The sequence below is a fragment of the Pongo abelii genome, chromosome 16 (genome assembly GCF_028885655.2).
Source record: "Pongo abelii isolate AG06213 chromosome 16, NHGRI_mPonAbe1-v2.0_pri, whole genome shotgun sequence".
Lineage (NCBI taxonomy): Eukaryota > Metazoa > Chordata > Mammalia > Primates > Hominidae > Pongo > Pongo abelii.
This window is the reverse complement of record NC_072001.2, coordinates 85,517,468-85,542,078: the sequence shown is the minus strand read 5'-3', so window position 1 is coordinate 85,542,078 and position 24,611 is coordinate 85,517,468. Positions and strand designations below refer to the sequence as shown.

At 39.4% G+C, this 24,611-nt stretch overlaps 1 protein-coding gene across 1 annotated transcript in view; it reads left to right on the top strand.

Annotated features, from left to right (window-relative positions):
• Positions 1-24,406, top strand: part of EFL1 (elongation factor like GTPase 1) — a 131,817-nt gene extending 107,411 nt beyond the window's left edge. The window contains 3 exon segments of the mRNA NM_001132381.2: positions 2,308-3,266; positions 15,811-15,995; positions 24,065-24,406. Of these exon segments, the coding sequence (NP_001125853.2) occupies positions 2,308-3,266; positions 15,811-15,995; positions 24,065-24,253 (1,333 nt within the window). The 3' untranslated portion in view covers positions 24,254-24,406.
• Positions 24,407-24,611: the final 205 nt, after the last annotated feature.

Genomic DNA, 24,611 nt, shown 5'->3' with positions numbered 1-24,611 from the left:
ACATGGTTAGGTGATTTAAAAAAAAAAAAGGAGGATATTACAATAAAAATCAGGATAGCAGTTACCTTCATACTTAATGGCATTGGGGCCCTCTGAGGGCTAAGAATGTTCTGTTTCTTGACTATACCATGTAGTTTACATGGGTGTTCACTTTGAGGTAAGTTATCATAGATCAGTAGATTTTTGTTTTGTGCACTGTTCTGTATGGCTATTACATTTCACAATTATGCTTACATTAAGAATGTGTATAATGTTATAGAATTTTTTTAGTTCTCATAGGACAGAGCCTACCCTTTGGTAGTATATAATCTTTTTCAACTTCTACACACATTTTCAGGAAAGGATTATGTCCAGGAATGGGAGATAAGGAGACTATCTGTTGTCTCCAGGCCAGAGAAACTGTCAGAATTCTTAGCATCCAGATCTCAAGGTAGTAATAATCAGAGCAGGAAGCCACAGGAAATTGCCACGATGTAGCCTGAGCCTACCGCACCTTTTTTAGTGTAAACACAGGCTCTGCATTGCTAGGACTTAAAGAACCTTTGGTCCTGAGGTGCTTTGTAAGTGTGGCAACCATCACACACTTCCTTCCACAGCTTGGAGTGGTTTTAATTAATCATATAAATGATTACTACAGGAGACTTCTTGGGAGCCTCGGAAATTAGAAGGACTAAAGTGGCTCATAGCTCTTTTAACTATGTTACAGGAATAAGAGGGCAGTGTCGTAGATGTGTTCTCTCTCATAGTTTCAGTAGCTTTGTAGTTGATTTTCTTGAGTGTTCTAAGTATATGAGCATATTTTTCTCTATGTAATGATAATTTTAGAAATATTTTCCTATTCCTAAGATTTTTAAGTGGATTTTTTCTTAAAATCAAGAATAGGTATTGAATCTTATTGAATGCCAATTTAGTGTATTTAAAAGTGGCTACATAGATTATTTGACATTTTTAATATATTATTTTAACAGATCTAATACAAATTAATTTTCATATAACCTATAATACAAACTTCGTAGTGTTGTAGTAAATTATTCCTTTAATGTACTGAGTAACTTCATTTTTCAGTATAGCATAATGACTGAGAGTGTGAATTCTGAAGTCAGACCTAAATTTGAATCCTAGCTTCTCCATTTACAGACTATTTGGAGAAGTTACTTAATTTTTCTTATCTGGTTTTCTCTTCTACAAAATTAGATAGTACTAGTGCCTACTAAAGAAATACTACATGTAAAACACTTAACACAGTGCCTCATACATAATAAGTTTTTTTTTAGTGCACATACCTGCATATCCATAGTTTTTGTTATTTTATCTTAGATTTGATATCTGAATTCTTAGGTAAGATTGAACTACAGTTTTGTGTATGTATACTGTCTTTGTCAGGTTTGAATATCAAAGTAGTTTTAAAAACATACAATGTCAGGTCCATCTTGTTGTATATCCTGTGAATATACAAAAAGATTGTAAATATACAATATACAACAATATCAAACTTGATATTATGTGGGAAAAGGGGCTTTCTGAACTTGGTGGCAGACTGGGGCTCAAGACCTATGATGTCCAGAAGAGTAGCTTCTACCCACATGCAGCTGTTTAAAATCAAATGCAATTAAAAATTTAGTTCCTCAGTTATACTAGCCACATTTCAAATGCTTAGTAGCTATATGTGTCTATTTAAATTTAAATAAAATTAAAAATTTATTCAGCTGTACTAGCCACATTTCAAGGGCTCAGCAATCACAGTAAACATATAGAACATTTCCACCATTGCAGAAAGTTCTTTTGGAAAGTGCTGCTCTAGACAAACTCATGGATCATGCTAGCCTTGCTATAAGCCTCATTATCAAAGCCAAATACATTGTGAAGATTTGACTAGCTATCCTGAGGTTCTGTGATTCTATGTCTATTTAGAGTTTTAATCATTGAGCTTTTCTTCTCCACACTCTTAGATGGGCAAATACTGTTTTAAAGCATTCATATTTCATATATTAAAACATTTATTTTCTGTTCAAAACATTCTTATCTAAATGGGTGGTTTATATATCTTGAAAATGAAAAAAAAGAGTGAAATTCCAGTACATGCAAGGATTTCCCTGGAGGTATATTCCCATTAGAAGTAGTCTTTTCAATCAGAAAGAAAGCAGTTTTTGAATTGTGATATAATGTAAATTGCAGATCTTTCATAGTAAGATAATTTTTATGTTCCTATGTTTTTACAGAATCTCCACTGTGTAGTAATTTCTACACAGGAGCTTTGATGCTATTTTGATTTTAACCTTCTGTTATTTCTCTTGAATTTGTCTGTAGGTTTGCAAAGATTCATATCAGTGTATCTGAACCCATTATTCCATTCAGAGAAACAATCACAAAACCCCCAAAAGTTGACATGGTCAATGAAGAAATAGGCAAACAGCAAAAAGTTGCAGTCATACACCAAATGAAAGAAGATCAAAGCAAAATCCCTGAAGGAATCCAAGTTGACTCTGACGGGCTAATCACTATAACAACTCCCAATAAACTTGCCACGCTCAGTGTTCGAGCCATGCCCCTTCCAGAAGAAGTCACCCAGATTCTGGAGGAAAATAGTGATTTGATTCGTTCTATGGAGCAGTTGACATCCTCTTTGAACGAGGGCGAAAATACTCACATGATTCATCAGAAGACCCAAGAGAAAATTTGGGAATTCAAAGGAAAACTAGAGCAACACCTAACAGGGAGAAGATGGAGGAACATTGTTGACCAAATCTGGTCATTTGGCCCAAGGAAATGTGGGCCCAATATACTAGTCAATAAAAGTGAAGATTTTCAGAACTCAGTATGGACAGGTCCAGCTGACAAAGCTTCAAAAGAAGCCAGTAGATACCGAGATTTGGGCAATAGCATTGTGAGTGGCTTCCAACTAGCAACCCTCTCTGGCCCCATGTGTGAGGAGCCTCTCATGGGTGTCTGTTTTGTTCTGGAAAAATGGGACCTAAGTAAATTTGAGGAACAAGGAGCAAGTGATCTGGCAAAAGAGGGACAGGAGGAAAATGAAACCTGTTCTGGTGGAAATGAAAACCAAAAGCTACAAGATGGCTGCTCTGAGGCCTTTGAGAAGAGGACATCCCAGAAAGGAGAATCTCCACTCACTGACTGCTATGGACCTTTCTCAGGACAGCTAATTGCCACCATGAAAGAAGCATGTCGCTATGCACTGCAAGTGAAACCTCAGCGCCTCATGGCAGCTATGTACACATGTGACATCATGGCCACCGGTGATGTTCTCGGTAAGGAAGAAAAGATAGAGATAGTGAGAAATGCCCTGAATAACAGTGGAGTCTCCTAGACTCAAAATCTTGTTTTTGAGACAGGGTCTCATTCTGTCGCCCCAGCTGGAGTGCAGTGGCACAATCTCAGCTCACTGCAACCTCTGCCTACCAGGCTCAAGCAATCCTCTCACCTCAGCCTCTCAAGTAGTTGTGACTACAGGCACACACCACCGTGTGCAGCTAAGTTTTTTTCTGTGTTTTGTAGAGACTGAGTTTCTCAAAGTTGCCCAGGTTGGTCTCGAACTCCTGAGTTCAAGTGATCCACCCACTTTGGCCTCCCAAAGTGCTGGGATTACAGGCGTGAGCCACCGCACCCGGCAGACCCAAAAATCTTAAACTCGTTTAGTATGTTTTGCAGAAGCTATACCATCTTCTGATTTACTAACAAAGATCTTTGAAAGCCAGATATCTTAAGTATTAAAATGTTGAGAGGGGAAAAACATGACTACTAAAGATCTTTTCTTTTGCAACAGATAGAATCCTTTCTGTAATGAGAGGTCTGCTAAATGAACTTTAAACTGCTCATATGTGTTACCATCCAAACCTGTGCCATATTTTATCTCAAGCAAATAAGCATATCAGTCTGGGTAACCAAAGTTGTTCTGAAAATGATCAAAGAATAAGGCAACATTCTTGTACTCATAACACAAAAGGGCTTTTGTGAATTCTGGGTTCTTTCTGAGAAAGAAAATTATTTGGGGCTTTATTCACTGCTAACCATTATATCAAATCCTATTCCTGATTTTTCTCTCTTTGGGAGAAGCAACCTTTAAGATCCCAGGAGACATGGAGCCCTGGCACTTAGTAGCTCTTTGGACTTTTGACTGGTATTAGTTCACTGAGACTTAGTTTCTTTACATAGGTAAAGAAAGGGGATAATAATTCATACAGATTGTGAAGATTAAAATAACACAATTTTTTAAAATACAGTGCCCAGAACAGCACCTGGCACACAGTAGTTATCTTATTCTCTCGAGATCATGGAACTGTTTCAGTAGTGAAGAGAATATAAAGGAGGATTGAGCCCTGGATGAGAGAATTGGCCAAATTATTAAGTTTCCTCTAACCCTGAGGCCCTTTGAGTCAATATGTGGTTAATTACATTCTTTTTAGGAAGGTTCTTTTGCTGATTAATTCCTGAAAGCAGAAATCTAAGCTTTTTTTTTTTTTTTTCAAAAGAAATTTAGGCTTCCATCACATTAAGGTTTTTGTGAGACTGAGCGTCATTAGCAGCATTTGAAAAATAGCTGGGTTAAGGCCAGTATGCATTGTGAATCAAATCTCTAAATACAGCATGTCATATACAGTGCTTCTCAACCTTATTTGAATATAGCATGCCTATTAACAGCCATGGAATTTGTAGATTTGTTTGGGAAACACCAATCTAGACTATTCTCAGATGCTATTTTTCATTTTCACTGAGAACTTTCTTAATTTAAGAAGGCGGAAGTAAGAGTTAAAATCAAATCTTAATCCCTCAAATCTTTGAAGAAGACCTAAGAGCCTTTCTCCAGCCTCTCCTGCCCTGACAAATGCTTATACCACCACTATTTGAATACTTCTGTTGATGGGCAGTGCACAGCCAGCTTCGTGATTTAATGGTGTTTTTTTCTATATTGAGCAAAATGTCTGTCACCTGCTAATTTCCAATCATCCGTACCACCATTCGTCTCTCTTCCATGCAACAACTCTTTTATGTATTTGAAGGAAATCATTAGTTTTCTAGTTTTATATCCAGAAGAAAAACTCCAAATCCTTCACCTGTTTTTCTGTTAGGATTTCTGTATCCTTTCACCACTTCAGTTGCTGTCTTTTGGACATAATTTATTTGGTCAGCATCCCTCTTAAAGCAACTGTATTTGAACACAGCACCTCACATACCCTCCAACCAGTAGAGAACATGTCTGTGTCTACACTGTTACCTCCTACATGAAATATAACATTCTTCTTTTAATGAAATTTAGCAATTACATCTTCTCATTAATTCATATGAGAAGTCAAGATCAACCCTATTTCTTTTTTTTTTTTTTTTTTAAAGTTATGTTTTCCCACTCTGTTCCCCAAAAAGCAGAATCCAAATTTTTGGTAATTGACTTAGACTCTAGAAATTATGTAGTTGTATGAACTCCTATATTTATTTATGTATGAGTACTGAGTCTATACACTTAATTTTTTTCTTAAGTTATATAACATAATTAGCATTACAACAGTAAACAGGAGAAAAATTTTAATGGCAAGAAAAAGAAGTCACATCACCACCATCTTAACACATTGATTTCTTATTCATTTTTTTCATGTGTCCTTGTCTGATGAGAAATAAAACTCAACAGGTAGAAAATCAAATGTCTTGATGAAGTTAAGGTCCTTTACATCTATAACAGTCCCCCAATTATCAGCTTACCAATCATGTTAGAAAAAAAAAAGCTTAGGTTAGTATTTTGTATTAGAAAGTCCATGTTATCTCCCAAGATTTACCTCATACTTGTATAAACATGTACAAATGCCTATAATGTTTCCTTAAAATTCTACAGAAAATTAGCATATGGCTTTCTAGTCTGCAATTTATGGAACCCAGTGTTTATATCCTCAAAAAGTTTAGTCATTATTTACCTTTTGCCTGTAGTCTGGCACCTACCTTACTATTCATAATTTCTCAAAAGGGCAAATTCTCTTAACATAGTGAGATATAATTCTGGTCCTGGAGACTTGAACTCATTTAAGAAGGCCAAGCACTTAGTCATCAACTTCTGAGCTACCCTGAACTTCAGTGTTCTCCCACTTCAACTTGTTCCACTTGCTATAGTTTGTTCACCATTCTCCTCACTGAAGAGAATGATAGGTAACATATGTATTGTGAACCCCTATTTTCTTGCTATCCCCTGTAACATGATACTAGTTTCTGTAAGTTGTAGACAAGACATGTCTCCTTATTTTGAAAGTATAGGTTGAGTATCCCAAATCTGAAAATCCAAAATCCCAAATCATCTAAAATTTGAAACTTTTTTTTTTTTTTTTTTTGAGATGGATTCTCACTCTGTCACCTAGGCTGGAGTGCAATGGCATGGTCTCAGCTCACTGCAACCTCCACCTCCTGGGTTCAAGCAATTCTCCCACCTCAGCCTTCCGAATAGCTGGGACTACAGGCGCATGCCACCACACCTGGGTAATTTTTGTATTTTTAGTAGAGACGGCATTTCACTGTGTTGGCCAGGTTGGTCTCGAACTCCTGACCTCGTGATCCACCCGCCTCAGCCTCCCAAAGTGCTGGAATTACAGGCGTGAGCCACCGTGCCCAGCCTTTATTTTTTAATTTGAGATGCTCAAACAGTATATAATAAAATATGCCAAAATCTAAAAAAATTAAAAATGTAAAACACTTCTGGTCCCACTCATCTTGGAGAAGAGATATTCAACCAGTATTGGAAAAAGCTCTTTGCACTATCTTTAGCTCTTTTACTTTGGTACATACACTCAGCTTGTTCTGATTTTGAGCATCTCGGACATGCTACTGATCCACCTGAGTTGGTGTCCTCTTCTTCTACTGTGCATGTCCTCTTAAAATAGGGGTTGAGGAGGGGCTTTCTTCCTTTTTCTGTCATGGAGATCATTCATGATTGATTTATTTTAGACTCTTATTACTCTGCAAAGGAATTTTATTTTAGGGTCTGTTATCCTAGAACCTATGGTGTGTGTTAGTTGTATTTTTTTTCCTGTCCCTCTATGTGTTTGAAACGATCTTTCCTTTTTTTTTCCCCCTCTATTGCCCCAGCTGGACTGCAGTGGCACAATCTCAGCTCACTGCAGCCTTCTTCTCCCAGGTTCAAGCCATTCTCCTGACTCAGCCTCCCAAGTAGCTGGGATTACAGGCGTGTGCCACCACGCCCAGCTAATTTTTTTTTGTTGTTGTTATTTTTAGTAGAGATGGGGTTTTGCTGTTTTGGCCAGGCTGCTCTCAAACTCCTGGCCTCAAGTGATCCGCCCACCTCGGCCTCCCAAAGTGCTGGGATTACAGGCGTGAGCCACCACACCTGGCCAAAATGATCCTTTCTGAAGTCCAGGGCCCGCATAGGTCTATGTCTATCCTTTCTTTAAAGATAATGGGAACATGTATTTCCTCCCAAAATAATGGGAACACCTGTTTTCTCCCAGATTGCCATCTCTTCTACATTATTCATTTGGAGTGGCATTTGTCCTTTGTTTTCTGAGAAGATGAATTTTCAGCACAACACATGAAGCCAGAATCAGCTGTTGGTGTTTATCAGACTGAATTCCTAGCAGAGTGTTGAGTCACCCCTCTGTGTTCATTTTCTCATTTCTATTAGGAAATCACCACCTGGACACAGCATGTGACCAGGCCACCCTAAGATAATACCTCAAAATATCATTTGTCATCCTATCCTTATATTTTTATCCTGGCACTCCCCACCTGGCCATCAGAGTCAGTTCTGCCACTTTCCAGGAAGAAATATATATTTTAACCCTCAGGGTTCTTTGTCACCCTCTCTCTCTGGAGCAAAGGATCATTTTGACTTGCCTCACTCAGGTACAAATGTTACTGTATTGGGCCTCACTGCTCTCTATGAAGCCCCATGTATTTACCCTCTGTGCGGCAACTGTGTGTATGTGGGTTGGTATGCAGTCTCTACCATTGCCGCTGGTCAACTTTCTTAATACTTTGCCCCTGAGACCAACCAACTACCACATCCACTGCCTTAAAAGTTAAGTTACATTTAGAGTCAATCTGGCTTTTTTTTTTTTTTTTGTCTCGAATTGATTTGAAGTCTTCTTGCTTAGACTGGAGAATCTCCTCTGAAGCCTGTTTTCTCTTTGCTTTTGAGGGACTCTTTTATATTGATAACCAATTTCTAGTGTCCAGGGTCTATCAATGCAGTCAGCTGTTCACTTGTGTTTTCCTTTTTCTTTCTAAGTCAACACCTTCAATTGGAAAGAAATGAAAAGAACTTCTGTGTTCCTAAGGCCTTTTGCTTCCTGTCTGGATATTTAGAGATCTTCTGAGAAGACTTCAGACTTTGCTGACTGTTGTTTTGATTCTCCAAGAATTGGCACAAGTTGATTTCCGTTCTTTTTTATTTAGCAAAATGAATTTCCTTAGTCTTTTTTTAAAACTTAGTTTTTTCTACATAGATTATTAAAACAAGAAATCCTTCTATAAATGGGTAGACTTGCATATGGTCAAAATGGGAAATTTTGTAGGAAAATAATCTCAAAATCATTTTATCTGGGGAAATAATTTCAGGAAAATGTCCTTCTATACTTTTAAAATCCACTTTTCTAAAGATGTGGCTTATTATCATTTTTTACTCATGAAATTTCCCTGTAATGGGCTTGATTATTTCTGAGGTTTTACCTGCTTGTCATTGAATTCTTTTTGTATTTTTTCCTTCTAATCTGTTCATCTTTTTTTTTGCTCTTCATTTTTAAAAAATCTTTGGTAATAACCTCACATTTTAAAAATATTTCTTTTTGTTAGACAGTACTAGTTAAGAGTTTTTTGGGGTTTTTTTTTGGTTTTTTGAGATGGAGTTTTGCTCTTGTTGCCCAGGCGGGAGAGCAATGGCGTGATCTTGGCTCACTGCAACCTCTGCCCCCCCAGGGTTCAAGCAATTCTCCTGGCTCAGCCTCCCAAGTAGCTGGGATTACAGGCACCCGCCACCACGCCCAGCTTTTTTTTGTATTTTTAGTAGAGATGGGGGTTTCACCTTGTTGGCCAGGCTGGTCTTGAACTCCTGACCTAAGGTAATCCACCCACCTCGGCCTCCCAAGGTGCTGGGATTACAGGCATGAGCCACCGTGCCCAGCCTCGTTAAGAGTTTTAATTACAGCTGTGATTATTTTAGTTATTCCTTTTATTTATTAAATTTTTATTTTAAAATAATTTTAATGTTTATAGGTATGTAGTAGGTATATTTATGGAGTATATGAGATAGTTTTAATCTTTTATTTTTACACATAGGAATAAATGCCAATATTGTTGGAACACATGTACTTTAATGTATCAGAAACATTCTTAATAAGTGTCACTTTACTTTTTTTTTTTCTTTTGAGACAGAGTTTCGCTCTTGTTGCCCGGGCTGGAGTGCAACGGTGCGATCTCGGCACACCACAACCTCCGCCTTCCCGGTTCAAGCTATTCTCCTGCCTCACCCTTCCTAGTAGCTGGGATTACAGGCATGTGCCACCACACCCGGCTAATTTTATATTTTTAGTAGAGATGGGGTTTCTCCATGTTGGTCAGGCTGGTTTCAAACTCCCAACCTCAAGTTATCCACCCGCCTTGGCCTCCCAAAGTGCTGGTATTACAGGCGTGAGCCACCGTGCCCGGCCTCGCTGTTTCCTTTTTTTTTTTTTTTTCTTTTTTGAGATGGAGTCTTGTTCTGTCACCCAGCTGGAGTACAGTGGCACGATCCTGGCTCACTGCAACCTCTGCCTCCCGGATTCAAGCAGTTCTCCTGCCTTAACCTCCAGAGTAGCTGAGACTACAGGTGCGCACCACCACGCCCAGCTAATTTTTGTATTTTTAGTAGAGACAGGGTTTCACCATGTTGGCCAGGATGGTCTCCATCTCCTGACCTCATGATCCTCCCTCCTCGGCCTCCCAAAGTGCCGTGATTACAGGCATGAGCCACCCACCTGGCCTTTAAACCTTTTCTTATTCTATACTTAGGGTTCTTTTTACATTTCCTCAGCATTTTGTAATTCAATTCAACAAAGCTTTAATGAGCTGCATGTGCCAATACTGTGTTAAACATGATTCCTGCTTTGAGACATAACTTAAGGTGACAAAGCTTAATTATATAAAATAATTAGAAAGTAAAATACAATATTATTTAGTGCACAAACATGGTTTTCTAGGGAAGCTTTATGAGAAATTGGGATTAGCAAAATTTGAAACAGTAGGTCTCTTGAAAGTCATGGTACTTTGAAATGGGCTTTGATTGATGGAATAATTTTGTATTCAGCAACTTAGTATTAAGTTGGCTTTCTTTGTACCATAGCACATTGAAGACTACTATTAAGCCTAAAGTAAACTCATTTCTAGTTGGTTTTATAGGAACTGCTGTTCAGCATGACCTTCCTTTTATTTATTTTTTTTTGTTTTGGAGACAGGGTCTCACTCTGTCACCCAGGCTGGAGTACAGTGGCGCAAACATGACTCACTGCCACAGCCTCAACCTCCCAGGCTCAAAGCGCTCCTCCCACCTCAGCCTCCAGGAACCACAGGCATGCCACCATGCCCTGCTAACTTTTTAATGTTTGTGGAGACGGAGTCTCACCATGTTGCCCAGGCTGGTCTGCAACAGCTTGACCTCTCAAATCCTGGACACTTGGTTGGTTTAACACAATTTGCATTTCAAGTCCTAGCCAGGCATGCTAGCGTATGCCTATAGTCCCAGCTGCACGGCTGAGGCAGGAGATCGCTTGAGCCCAGGAATTCAAATCTAGCTGTGGGAACATAACAAGACCCTCTATCTAAAAAATGAAAAAAATTGGGGTCCTTGCCCAGTTATCTTGACTGTGTCACAGTATTTGTTTCCAGCCAACTTCATGTCAACTTTGGATTTGATCGTTGTGCCTTCTTTTTTAAGTCACTGATTATAATAGTAAGAGGTGCTAGCAGACTCACTAAGGACAACTTTCCACAGTGGGTTTGACCTGTTAACATCAATTACCTATAAACTTGTAGCTGATCTATCTATATAGTAGCAACCAGCCTACGTTCCCCACTGTGTCTGCAGCATGCTTTGTCTCCTATTTGATTGAAGCCCATCTGTATCCTGTCAACCACGTTGGCCTGCTTCAGCAGTCTTATAGCTCTGTGACAAAAGGAAAAGGTTAGTGTGACCTGGTGTATAAGAATAAGTACCTACTAATTTATTTGTGTGTGTGTTTTTAATTAAAGTTATTGCATAAGTGTTACCAACAATAACAAATCACAGGTGAAAGAACGCTCTTTCTCCTTGGAATCCAACTTTATTTCCCATTTTCTTTTACAAGCCTTGTCCATAATAGTACATTTTGCATAGCTGTAACCTTATGATAGAAATAATGTAATATTTTGCTTTTTAGGTTTATTATTTATTTTATAGGCATGCTTTCATTTGGCTACTTAGAATTCATAATTTTCATTTTAACCTCTACGTGTAATCTTAGCAATAGGATATGATATAGTTTACTTAACTGTCATTCTGAAATTGGAAATTTGCATTGTTTCCTGATTGTTTACTGTTAAAGAAAACATTGCTGTGGACAACTACTCCCTTTCCTAAATTCTGAAAAAACAGCATACCTTTAATCACCAAACTTCTAGCTTTCAAGATTGTAGAATGTACAGGTTAATCTTAATATTATGGAAGAAGAAAATGTACATATGAGAATCCATAAGGCCATAAAAGAACAGATAATATTCACCCAAATGGTAAAGAGACTTTTCTGAGCTTGGGTATTAAAGAAGACTTCATGGAACAAGTAATTTTTGAATGGGCCTTGAATGATGAGAAGGATTTGAATATAGGGTTGGACTAAGAGTATTCTAGGTTGAAGAAACTGTGAGCTCAGAGTTGGCAAAACCTCAAATGGTTCTGCCTGTGGACAGTGAGTGATGTACCTTGGCTTGGAGCACAGAGGCTGTGCCCTGTGTACTCTAGAGTCTGGCAGTTAGAGAAGCTGAAGGGGTGGGTTACTGCCTTGAATACAGGCTGAGATATTTATAGTGTAGTCATTAACAGTTGAGCAGTGATCAAAACTGTTTTAATTGATTAACCTTTTTGTTGCTGGTTTTTTCCTTGATGAATTCCTCTTCCCTGGTTCCTTTCATACAATAGGGTACTGTGGTACCTCCTTCTTTCACTTCCTTCCCGCCTCCATCCCTCCCTCCCACAGGGTCCTGCCCAGTCACCCAGGCTGGAGTACAGTGGCACAATCATAGTCCACTGCAGCCTCCAACTCCTGAGCTCAGATGATCCTCCTGCCTTAGTCCCCCAAGTAGCTAGGACTGCAGGTGCACACCACTACACCTGGCTAATTTTTAAATTTTTTTGGAGACAGGGTCTTGTTTTGTTACCTAGGCTGGTCTCAAGCGTTCCTCCCACGTCTGCCTCCCAAAGTGCTAGTATTACAGTGATGAGCCGCTGTACTCAACCAACTCTGATCTTTATTTAAGTGACTGAACAAACGAGTGATCATGATGGAACAGATATCCAGTGGAAAGGGTATGAAAGTATTTGCAGTCAAGGGCCCCATGATCAGAAATTCTTTTTGATATGGCTGTGTTAATTTCTCAGTGATGACAATGGCACATTTAGGGTCTTTGAATGCATCCAAGCATTGGACACACCTATCATGAGAACCAAGTGTGTTTGGAAGGTTTTATAATAGTATTTTCCTGTGCTTGGTGATCCATCACTGTGCCCCAGTATCAAGATATAGTTTTCATGGAATTAAAATTGAATGGATCAAAATTACATGTTAACTATATTCAGTTTCAATTACAATTATTGATCTAAGCCTGCTGGCATGACCCATGCAGCAGCAGTCAGGCAGCTTGTCCCCACTGGTCCCTTATTCGTGGTCTGTTTGCCCCACTTTCCTCATTCTTTTTTACCCCTATTGTTTTATTGTTTTGTATTTACTTCCATAAACTACCTTCAAACGTTTTTTTTTTGGTGACCGAGTCTCACTCTATTGCCCAGGTTGGAGTGCAGTGGCACGATCTCAGCTCACTGCAATCTCCACCTCCCAAATTCTCCTGCCTCAGCCTCTGGAGTAGTTGGGATTACAGGCACGCACCACCATGCCCAACTAATTTTTGTAGTGTTAGTGGCAATGTGGAGCCCATATTGGCCAGGCTGGTCTCGAACTCCTGACCTCAAGTGATCCACCTGCCTCGGCCTCCCAGAGTGCTGGGATTATAGGCGTGAGCCACTGCTCTCCTGGCCCTTAAAACATTTCTTCGAATGAGATAGGGGAGTAAAGATTACTAGTTCACACATGTTAGGTGTTATGGTAAGACTTCTTTTCTATATATCTCAGACAGATAATATATAACTAAAAGGGATCACTAATGAAAATAATAATCATTCTGCTGTTTTGGGAGCTTTTCAGACTATACTTGAAGTATTGTTTTCATTTCCGGGTACCAAATACCAAGAGGTATGTAAATAAATCATAGTAGTTCAAGTAGGAGAGTGGCCACGATAAAACAGGAAATACAGGTCTCGTCACAGCAAGATTGGCTTGGAAAAGTGAACATGAGATAGCTGTCTTTGAGTAGCTTACAGGGTAATTTGTGGGAGAGGGATTAAACTTGTCCCATGTGATAAAAACTAGGACTGATGGTCAGAAACTTCAGGGGAACATACTTGGGACTCAAGAATTGTCAGCTGTTTTACAGTTATCCAAAGATGGAATGGGCTACCCTGGGAGAAAATGAGTTTTAGAGTATACAAGGAGAGCTTGAACAGCTACTTTGGTAGAACTTCTTGACCCTCAAGTTTCCTTCTACCCCACTGTTGTGTGATTCTGTAACTATGAGGTTTCTGGTATGAATGACAGGGGGAAATAGTTGGAATGGGGAGAATGGAGTTGCCTTTTGAAGTAGATAATATATTGTTAGACGTGTTAAATTTAAAAGGAAGTTGGCTTCCACCACAGAGGTGCCCTGGCATCCATTGTAAAGTGGTATTGGAGATCCAAGGAGAGGCCTGGCTTGATGGCCTTAGGAGTCCCAAGCATAAAATTAGTTAGTTTAAACCACACAAATTATAAATTAGTTGGCACGCTGAGTGGAGAGTTTGTTCAAAGAGTATGAAGCCTCAAAGAATACTCATAAGAAGAAGTTCAGGAGATACTGAAATAAAGAGAATGACGGTCAGAAGGCCAGGAGTGTAAGGAGAATAATACTAAGATTGGAGACAGTTGACAGAGTTGATATTAATCAGTAGCTTCAAATACCACAGAGAAATCACAGAGAATGAAAATTGGGAAAAAAAAACATTTAGGTTAGGAATATGATAATTATTGTGAAATTTCAAGGAAGCAGTTTCCTGAAGCAACCAGGAGAGCTAGATGTTAAAGAAAGAGCACATAGTGAGAAATGAGAAGCTACCTGTTTAAGAGACGTGAGGAAGCAAGGAAGGAGAGAACATAGTAGCTAGCTGGGGAAGTAGACAAGAGGAAAGGGGGTGCCTTTCATTACAAATGGAGTGTTAATTTGTTTGTTTTTAAGCTAAAACTAAACATGGTGAAGGCTCATCAGAGATTTTAGTTTAGGTTTTTTCCTTGAGGCCTTGTGACACAATAGATTTTCTGCCATTTGTTTCCTATTACCCTTCCTAATAACTGCCACTAGGGGGAAATCTGAATCAGAGAGAAAAGTTTGGAAGTCAGACATTTTGGCTTTGTGTCCTCAGTTTCTAGTTTAAAAAATAAATAAATAAAGGTAAGTGGGTAGTAGACACTCCAGACTCATCACCTTGGCAGTTAGGAGAGAAGGGTCCAGGACTCAATGGTGGTCAAAGGATACTTTAGCCCTGCTTAGCAGCAATGTTGTAAATGTTTAAGGATAATATATGCAATGGATCACTTATGTAACTAAAATTATTTTTTAGGCAGCAGGTGAAAGAGAAGGCTTTAAAGAGAGTATCTGCTGGTTACAGCAAGTCCTTCATGATTGTCTGTGATTTTCAATGTATCTCTATTCTTTACAGGGTCTGTTCTCCTTACTAGTTGAAAGGATACATTGCATACCCAGAGACACTCATACAGAACACCAGTCAGAGGGGAAGATGTTTCCCTCCTGAGTGTGAGGCAGAACTGTGCCTAAAGACGAATTGAAAGAGTCATCCAAGAGAATTTGCTAGTGGAATTCTTGTGCTGTGGCACTAGAAATTCTTACCAGACCTTAAAGATTCCAAACCTATCAGTTTTCAGGGGAATAAAACACTTAATACTCATGCCACTTAAATATTACCAGTTTAAGAAAACTATGAGCAAATATTTATGTGTGTGGTTTTAATTTTTGGTATAAAAATGCCAGTTGCTTGCCTACTAAGCCCAAATAGCCTATGCCATCTTAATTATCATTGCCATGTCAATAAGGTCTCAAAATTATTAAAATATTTTAATATTTACGAAGCCCAGCCACACTCGTCTCATTGGATTTCAGACCCAAAGATAGCTCGTAGGTGAAACTGCATTGAAAGGTCCTTTTACAAATCTTCTCTTGCTGTTTTGTGGAGTTTGTCTATGAGCAGTGTAGTTTGGGGTGATTTAATTTTTTATTATTTTTTGTTTCTCATTTTTCTATAAATCTCATGCTTTTTAAATAAACACTGAAAAAGTGTTCCTTGCTTTTGTAAACCAACATTATTGAGAACAAATTTAATCATTTGTGGATTGTTACAGAGTATATGGGTAATCATGTTTTGGTGTGGCTCAAGCCATATGACTGATCCATGATTTTAAAAGATTTATGGTTTTACAGGTCGAGTCTATGCTGTCTTGTCAAAGAGAGAAGGTCGAGTACTTCAAGAAGAAATGAAAGAAGGGACAGACATGTTCATCATCAAGGCTGTGCTGCCTGTTGCTGAAAGCTTTGGTTTTGCTGATGAAATCAGGAAGAGGACAAGTGGCCTGGCCAGCCCGCAACTAGTATTCAGCCATTGGGAGGTAAAAATCCAAGTTCCCATTCATTCCTTCCTTCTCATCTGTGGATACATTCCCTACAGAGGAGGCCAAGAGTAGCAAACAACACAGATCATGCCATTTGGCCTTCCTATGGCTCAACTCAGTCAAATGGACAGGAGAAAGCAAATGGGTTTTTCATCCAGATTGAATGAGCCTGAGATCATCTGTGGTTTATAATAAACACACACACACATACACACACACACACACTCTCTGTCATTTGTTTCTTTTATTCAGTATAAAATTTACGATGCTGAAAATTTAATCCTTTTTTCATCCAAATATATATTTTAGACTTTTAAAACAAAATCACAGACCTTTTGAATGTGAAATTTTAAGAATATTTTCTTCTAGGGGAAAAAAAATATCTCCAGTATTTAGAGGGGAACAGTTACACTTCTTGCAAGGGGTAGCTTTAAATTATTATGTATGGTATATTCTTCAGTCCCCATTATGGAGATTCAAGGTTTCTGTGGCTTTCAGGTGTTGTGGAATGAGAATGGAATGAAATGGCTACTCAGAACCCCTCATTGTCAGTGTAGGTAAAGGTAGGTGAAAAGGCAAACCTTATCTGTAATCAGAAAGGAAAACTTAACAGATCCACGTTGCTGGGGAGAGAAGGAAAGATTGTGAACACATTGTTAAGTTAGAGAAAAAATAATAACAAGCAGCAAAGGTAAGGTCAGACCACCCATCCTGAACATATCCGTAAAGGAAAAGTAGACGTTAACCAGGACATTCAATCAGAAGGTGCCGCATGAGAAAAGGCTGGTAAAAGCAAACTGCAGGCATGTGCAAAAAACAATTTACTTTTCAAGAAAAAGCCTAAGGTCAGGAATCAAATTGTAAACTCAAGGATATAAGTAGAAAGATTGTTTTAAGAAAGCAGTTTTTGTTGATAGTGTTTACAGGGAATTGAAATAACTTCACATTATTCCCTTTTACCATGGAGGCTTGTAAGGTAATGGAAGAAGCATTGACTTTGGAGTCAGATAGTCCTGGTTTCAAATATTCTTCTATTTATTTGGACAAATCATGGACCCTCCCTGAGTTTTCTTCACCCCTAAGTCAAATATCTAACCTAGTGCCTGACATTGTGGCTGACCAGCCGTTGCTGATGGGAAGATTGTTTCCTTGTGGTTCGTTCTCTGAGTCTACACCACATTCGTTTTGGCTTGCTCTCAGCGGTGTGGCATTCATTGCACAGGGCTTCACACAGATAATCCGTGGTTTTTTTCCTTAAACTCTATTTCAGGAAAACTCATGATTTAGCTTCAATGCTAAGCTGTTATCTTTCTCACTTTCTTTAGCCTAATGGATCCATTTTTCCAGAACACTTTAAGAAGAGTTTAAATTTAGAAGAGAATGGAAAATGAGAACAATTGAGGGAGAACTTTCTTTTTAAAACAAAATTTATAATCAAGTGAATCAGTGAAGTAAAGAAGGGTGGCACTTTAGAAAAATTGACTTTGGACAGGGCAAATTTGATTTTAATTCAGCAAGTTCATATCATCTAAATTGATGCAAGTGAAGTTGCTAGCCCAGAGCACTCCATTGTGTCTGCTTTTCCTTTTAAAAAAAAAAAAAGTCACATTCTTAATGCTTGACAGAACCAAGGTTAATGCTGTGATTTAGGTTACATTTTTTTGGTCAGTACAAACTCTAGGTTTTAACAGTAATTTACTATGAATCTTTTCTTGACTTTTGCATATTTCTCTGAAAACTTAATGGTGTTTTGATGGCTTTGCTGGCTTATATCTGATGAGATATTGCTGAATTTCATTATGTAGAAAACAGTACACCCCCAAACATTTATTTTTTAATTCCTGTGCTTGTGGGTAGTAATTTCTCATTTATCCAAAATTCTAGCTTTTTAGTTTTGGTTTTGGTTTTTGGCATCCAAGTTTTACATAAGAACACAAACCAAGTAAGAAATATAAGGGATGGGTTTTAAAAGGCAATGCCTGAAAAATAGGAACTATGTCTGTAGTGCAAATGTATTACTGATGGTTCTAATGAAAAAATCATTACAGCATCCTCTACCACAGGTTTTAGTGACCAGATGTGTGATTACAGAGCAATACAGCTAAATGATATTTAGAACCAGAGAGATTCAGTCCACTTCAACCTAATGACCTTGAGAGGAAGAATGCTTTCTTCATTGGTGTTACCGTTGCTGCAAACTGCCTTCAGAATTCACAAGTCATGCTTCTGAATATCTTAGAGATGAGAAGTCATCCATCTCATGAAGATGGCCTTGATTAACACTTGTGCATAAAACTGGGTTATAGTATGTTTGATCAGAACAAAGAGGATGTAGGTTAAGTAATCACTGGGATTGTCTGTAAATGCAGATCCCAAATAGGCATTCAGAGCTGTTGTAATGGCATCATTATTGGAAGAATGATTCATTTGAATTCGTATATTCTGTTTTTTGTTTTAAAATCTCATCATTTGACAGTCTTATCCTCAAAAGTGATTTTTATAATGCATTTTTTTTTTTTAGAAAAATGTATAAAGTTCCCTTCATTTCTTAGTTGTCAGATATGTTAGTTAGGAAGCAGGTAAGACTGCTCTAATAAAGGGATCCCAAAATATAGTGGCTCAAATAAGGCAGAGATTATTTCTCTTTTGAGTCTAAGGAGGCAGACTAGGGCTGAAATGTGGCTCACTGTGGTAGGAGCCCAGGCCCATTCTGGCTTGCTGCCTTTCTCAACACTTAGCTCCCACTGATTGTCCAAAGTGGCCGTTCTACCTCCCGCATCACATCTGCATTCCGGCCAATAAGAATAGGGATGAGGAAGAGTAAGATATACTCCTTCCCTTTAAGGACACAAACTGAATCTTGCACACACCACTTCCCCCTCATGCCAATATCCAAAACCAGTCACCTGACCACATCTAACAAGGCCCCACCTAAGAAGGAGACTGGGAAATGTAGTCTTTAGGTCTATGGCCTATTGTCTGTTTTGATAAATAAAATTTGTTAGAATACAGCTGTACCCAATCATGTATGTATTTTCTATGGCTGCTGTTAAGCAGAGTAAAGTAGCTGTGATAGAAATAATATATGGCCTGCAAAGTCTAAGATATTTACTGTCTGGCTCTTTATTGGAAAAGTATGCCCCCACCTTCGGAATCTAGGTGGCTATATGCCTACCTGAAATATCTATTACCAAAGAAAGGTAAAGAATGGATATTTAGGGACAACTAGTATAAAAACAGCAAGATTTTACCAAATAGGCAGTTTTTGTTACCTGAAAGCCTTGATGGTTGTCCATCTCCTTTATCCTTCAGAAATTAAAAAAAAAAAAATCTTAAAATTGATCTTACACATGTAATACTTTTTTAAAAACATACTACTTTCTGGCTTAGCTACATCTTGTTATTAAAAATAAGTCTCTTAAATAAATAACTTGAGAGAAAAATATTCTCAAGAAAAGTTTTGCCCCAGTTTTGTACCATCCTTCTGCCACGTCCTTGCCACCTGTCGTGGTCCTGTTCCCAAAAGCTTCAAATCTTTGAAATCTTAAAAACTACATTATAATTAAATGTCATTGATCTGATATTTTTTGGCTGTCTTGGTTTTTCCCCCATAGTTAGGTTTAGAAATAACACAGTTGTTGAGATATGGCTTCTCACTCCAAGGCACTTCTTTTCATTTGTATTCTACCACACCATATAATTTACAATCAAGAGCTTTTGAGAGAAAGTGCTTCAAAAAATAGAGAAAATAAAATTACAGGCATTTTTCCATGAGGAAACCTTTGAAGTCAGCAATCTCATAATTTCTCTTTCTATGTTTTACCCTTCTATGAAAAAGGAAGAAAAGGAGCTAATAACAGACACAGAAAGAAAAAATATTACCAACCAGTGCTGTTGTACATGTATGTCAGCATAACCTCAAGATTCATCCCTTATTACTGAGATTACCCTGAGGGGTGGGCTAAAGTTCATACCGGGTGAAATGATTACAATAGCACCAAACAAGCTTATTTTGGACATGGTATTTTCCACCTGCCGGCAGTAATCATAGTGAAAACTGGGCAAAAAATTGAAATGGAGCACCCAGAGCTTTTTACTTCTAGGCTTTCTTTTCCCTTAATGCCTAGGGCAACAGTTTGCACTTGAGTGCCTTCTTATGATTAGAAAATGGCATCCCCTTCAGGCTGTTGAGTTGGAAAAATACATTCTCACGCTAGGCCGATGAATTCTGGGTGAGGCAGTGAGGAAAAAAAAAAAAGCACCTTTTTCTTCAGTTTGATATCAAGCCCCTCTCTGTGGCCTGGGGGGGCCTTTCTGTAGAGCACAAGCTGGACAACCATAAAAGGGTAGCCTTGTCTTTGCTCCACTAAGGAAATTCAAAACCAGCCTCGAGCACTCGAGTGTTACTCCATCTCCCCTGTTCTCAGAGTTTGTTGGGCATGTTGAGGCAAGTGGCTTCAGGCTGTCCACACAGATGCAGGAGTAGTGAAGATGTCTTCATACAGTGCTATGATATTGGGACTTTAACATTCCATCCTTACAAATAGAAGAACCCAGCTATAAATGGTTTGAAATAAGTTGCCCAAGATCGTACAGCTAAGCGAGTAGGGAACTGGCATTGAATGGAGACTGCCTGGCTCCAGAGCCAGTGCAGTTAACCCTCACACCACGTTCCCTCTGGCCTCAGTGCCTGCTCCTGATTCAGTGAAGTGCCAACCCCCGACTCCTCACTCTCTGGGTTTGATTCCACACAGACTCACTTGGTTCTTCTCGCTCATTGCAGCCTCTCTGCCTGTTTCCTCGCATATGAGGAACAGACACCACCCCTCTCACCCTGTCCTCCCACCAGCAAAGCAGAATAACCAATTCTGAAAACAGTTTATGTTTCTTACGAATGTTGAGAATTTTACCTCCAGACAAAAGAGAATTATAACTTGTGACCGGGGGTCTTGAAAAGAATTTGTTTAAAAAATTACAATAGTTTTTTTCCATAGGAAGTTACCAAAAAATATGTACAAGGAGGTCCTATGTGCCATTCACCCCTCCTCCCCTAATGTTAACATCTCTTACAGTACATTGACATTGATACACCCATAGTGCTTGTTCGGGTTTCACCAGTTATAATATATGCACTTGACTTAGCTAGTACCATTGTGCAATTTATGTTTGGATAAACTCAGTCTTCATGGCAGTCTGCAAACATGGCAAAGGGCAGGCTTTGGAGCCAGACAAATCTAGGATGTGCCAGGTGCTTTACCATATGACTTTCATATAGTATCTTCTTCAGTCTTCACAACAACCCTGTATCATTTGATAGATTATGAGTGTTTTCAGCTGCAAGAACCATAATGCCAGAATAGTAATTGTTTAAGCAAGTAGGGCTGGTACCATGGCTCAGGGACACCATCAAAGATGCAGGCTCCCTTTCTTCTGCTCTGTATATTCATGGGAGTTTGTATGTCTGTAGTGCTATAAAGATGTATTACATATGTAGCTTTATGTAATCAAGATACAGAACTGTTCCATCACCACAGGCTCCGTCATGTTCCCTCTACATAGCTACACCTACCCTCACCCTGGGTGGGTGGCTTTTGACCAGTCAGGCTGTTTTGAGTGGCAGCCACCTTCCCTTCCTTCCTCCTGCCCAGGCCCTGAGCCCATACTGACTCAGCCTGGCTGGTATCATGGTGACATTGTTTGCTGGTGAATGATCCGGAATGAGCCTTGCTATCCTAGGCCCAGTGGCTAGTGAATCAGAAATGAGTCTCTAGGACTGTTGTTCCCACAAAATTATAGCACAAACCCTCTGACCCAGAAGAACCCCCTCAGATGGCCAAGTCCACAGGACTGAGCTTCCTCCCCACTCCTTCTCACTGCAGTTTCTCGTCTAAATTCCATCCATTCACCCCTGTCTGCCACTCTGCCTACCCACCCCCGCCTCCCCACCCAATTCCTGGACCTTGTCTCCTTTTCTGCCCCTTGTTGCCCAACCTCTAACTGGGCTCCCACTTCAAGACACTCCTTAGACTTGCTGTCACCCACCGGAATTGTTACTCTAGTGCTGATAATGCCTCTGTGCCCCCCGGCTGCTCTCACTTCTACTGTCTGCCCTTTCCTTCCAGGACTCTTTTTTGAAAGGATATTTCTAGTTCTTTTGTTGAGTGTCCATGAGAGGTAATATGTTTTAAAGTCTGTCCGACAGAGGCTTTTTTTGGTTCGCTGATAATGGTTTATTTAACTAGATAAAGACGTGTAGGCGCACACTGAGGCTCCTTAGCACTCTGAAGGACTTCATTATGTCCCGGCAACTGCTATTGCTGAGGCGAAGCGTCACGTTGGTCTGATTCATGTTCTTCTCTAGATGATTTGGCTTTTCTCTCTGATTTTCTCTGTACCTGCCTTAGCACCAGGACACAGGCAGCTGCTTTGTTTCCAACCTTTGTTCAAGAGCAAGAAGCACAGTTGTGGCTCACACCTCCCATTCTATAGTATCTAGTGGGTCAGAATCGAGCCTCAGGAGATGCAGGTGCCCACAGATTTCCAGCATTTCAACACTGTCACAAGGGGTGGATTATTTTATTATCTTGGTCCAGACTCAGTGAGGTTTTTCCATCTGAAGACTCTCATCCTGTTCTCTGTTTTTTGGTTTTAGAACTCCTGTTGGATATACCCTGTACATACTTGATGGCTCTTGACTTTCCTTTCAGACTTTTTTTTTAATCTCCATCTCTCTGTGCCATATTCTGTATTCAGGGAAATTTCTTTAAGTCTGTCTTTTTAAAAATAATGTGCTGAGGTGAAATTCATACAACATAAAATTGAACTTTTTTTTTTTTTCTTTTGAGACAGAGTTTCACTCTTGTTGCCCAGGCTGGAGTGCAATGGTGTGATCTCGGCTCACCGCAACCTCCACCTCCCGGGTTCAAGAGATTCTCCTGCCTCAGCCTCCCAAGTAGCTGGGATTACAGGCATGCACCATCAAGCCAGGCTAATTTTTTGTATTTTTAGTAGAGATGGGGTTTCTCCATGTTGGTCAGGCTGGTCTCAAACTCCTGACCTCAGATGATCCACCTGCCTTGGCCTCCCCAAAACTTGAACATTTTAAATAAACATTTTGCTGCATTTTTCCCATTCACAATGTCATGCATCCACCACCTCCAGAAAAAAAATTAAAAATTAGCTGGGCATGGTGGCATGCACCTGTAATCCTAGCTGCTTGGGAGGTCAGGGGAGGAGGATCACTTGAGCCCAGGAGACTGAGGCTACAGTGAGCTATGATTGCACCATTGCACTCCAGCCTGGGCAACAGAGCAGAACTCTGTCTCTTAAATAAAAAAATATATGTAATAATAATAAGAGTGTAGTTACATGTGTTGATCTTTGTTGAGGTTGAGGACAAAGGCAAAATATTGATGGCAAAGATATTAACATTCAGATATATCCTAGCAAAAATGAAAGCTTTTTAAAATTATATTATGAAAAATTAATAGTTTTCTTTCTTCCTTAGTGTTATGAACTAGTGCTATGAGCAAAGAATAATAATGTGTGTTACAAGTTTTGTTGAATCTACTTCCATTTGTTCACACCTCCCATGATTCTTCATACTTTTTTTTTTTAAGTTGGAGCCTCACTCTGTCACCCAGGCTGGAGTGCAGTGGCATGATCTCATCTCACTGCAACCTCTGCCTCCTGGGTTCAAGCGGTTCTCCTGCCTCAGCCTCCCTAGTAGCTGGGACTACAGGCACATGCCGACCCACCCAGCTAATTTTTGTTGTTGTTGTTGTTGTATTTTAGTAGAGACAGGGTTTCACCATGTTGTCCAGGCTGATCTCGAGCTTCTGAGCTCAGGCAATCCACCTGCCTTGGCTCCCAAAGTGCTAGGGCTACAGGCGTGAGCCACCATGCCCTGCCGATTCTTCATACTTATTACCTTTCCTAGCAAGCTTAGCTGTTCATTGCCTAACTTTTTTTTATTAGCTAAGACTATATGAATTGGGGAGCTCAGTGAATAAGGTTTGAAATTAAAAATGCCTAACCTTGCACATTCTGTCATCTTCTTTTACAAGATCATTCCCAGTGACCCGTTCTGGGTGCCAACTACTGAGGAGGAATACTTGCACTTTGGGGAGAAAGCTGACTCTGAGAACCAAGCCCGGAAGTACATGAACGCGGTACGAAAGCGGAAGGGGCTTTATGTGGAAGAAAAGATTGTGGAGCATGCAGAAAAGCAGAGGACACTCAGCAAAAATAAGTAGCTACCTACTACTGGTGGATTCTTTTCCTTATAGTGAATTAAAAAGTATCATCAAGGGTTTAATATCGGGAAAATTTCTTTTTGCCACATTATCTCTGTTTATTCACTTTCAATAAAGTTGATCCATATAAATATTTTAAAGAGGATGTTAGAGAACATGTTTTCCAAGTGTGTTTTTAATTGGTTCTGGTTCAAGGCAAGAAGTTATAAATATTGCAGTGATGATTTATGACTGCCCTGTGTATAACCCCCAGCAGTAAGACATGTGGTCAGGGCTACCCGCTTGGTGGTGGGGAGGTGATGTGCAGACCCACAGTGGGCAGTCTCCTCTGCACTGAGCAGCCACTCCGGGGCTCACA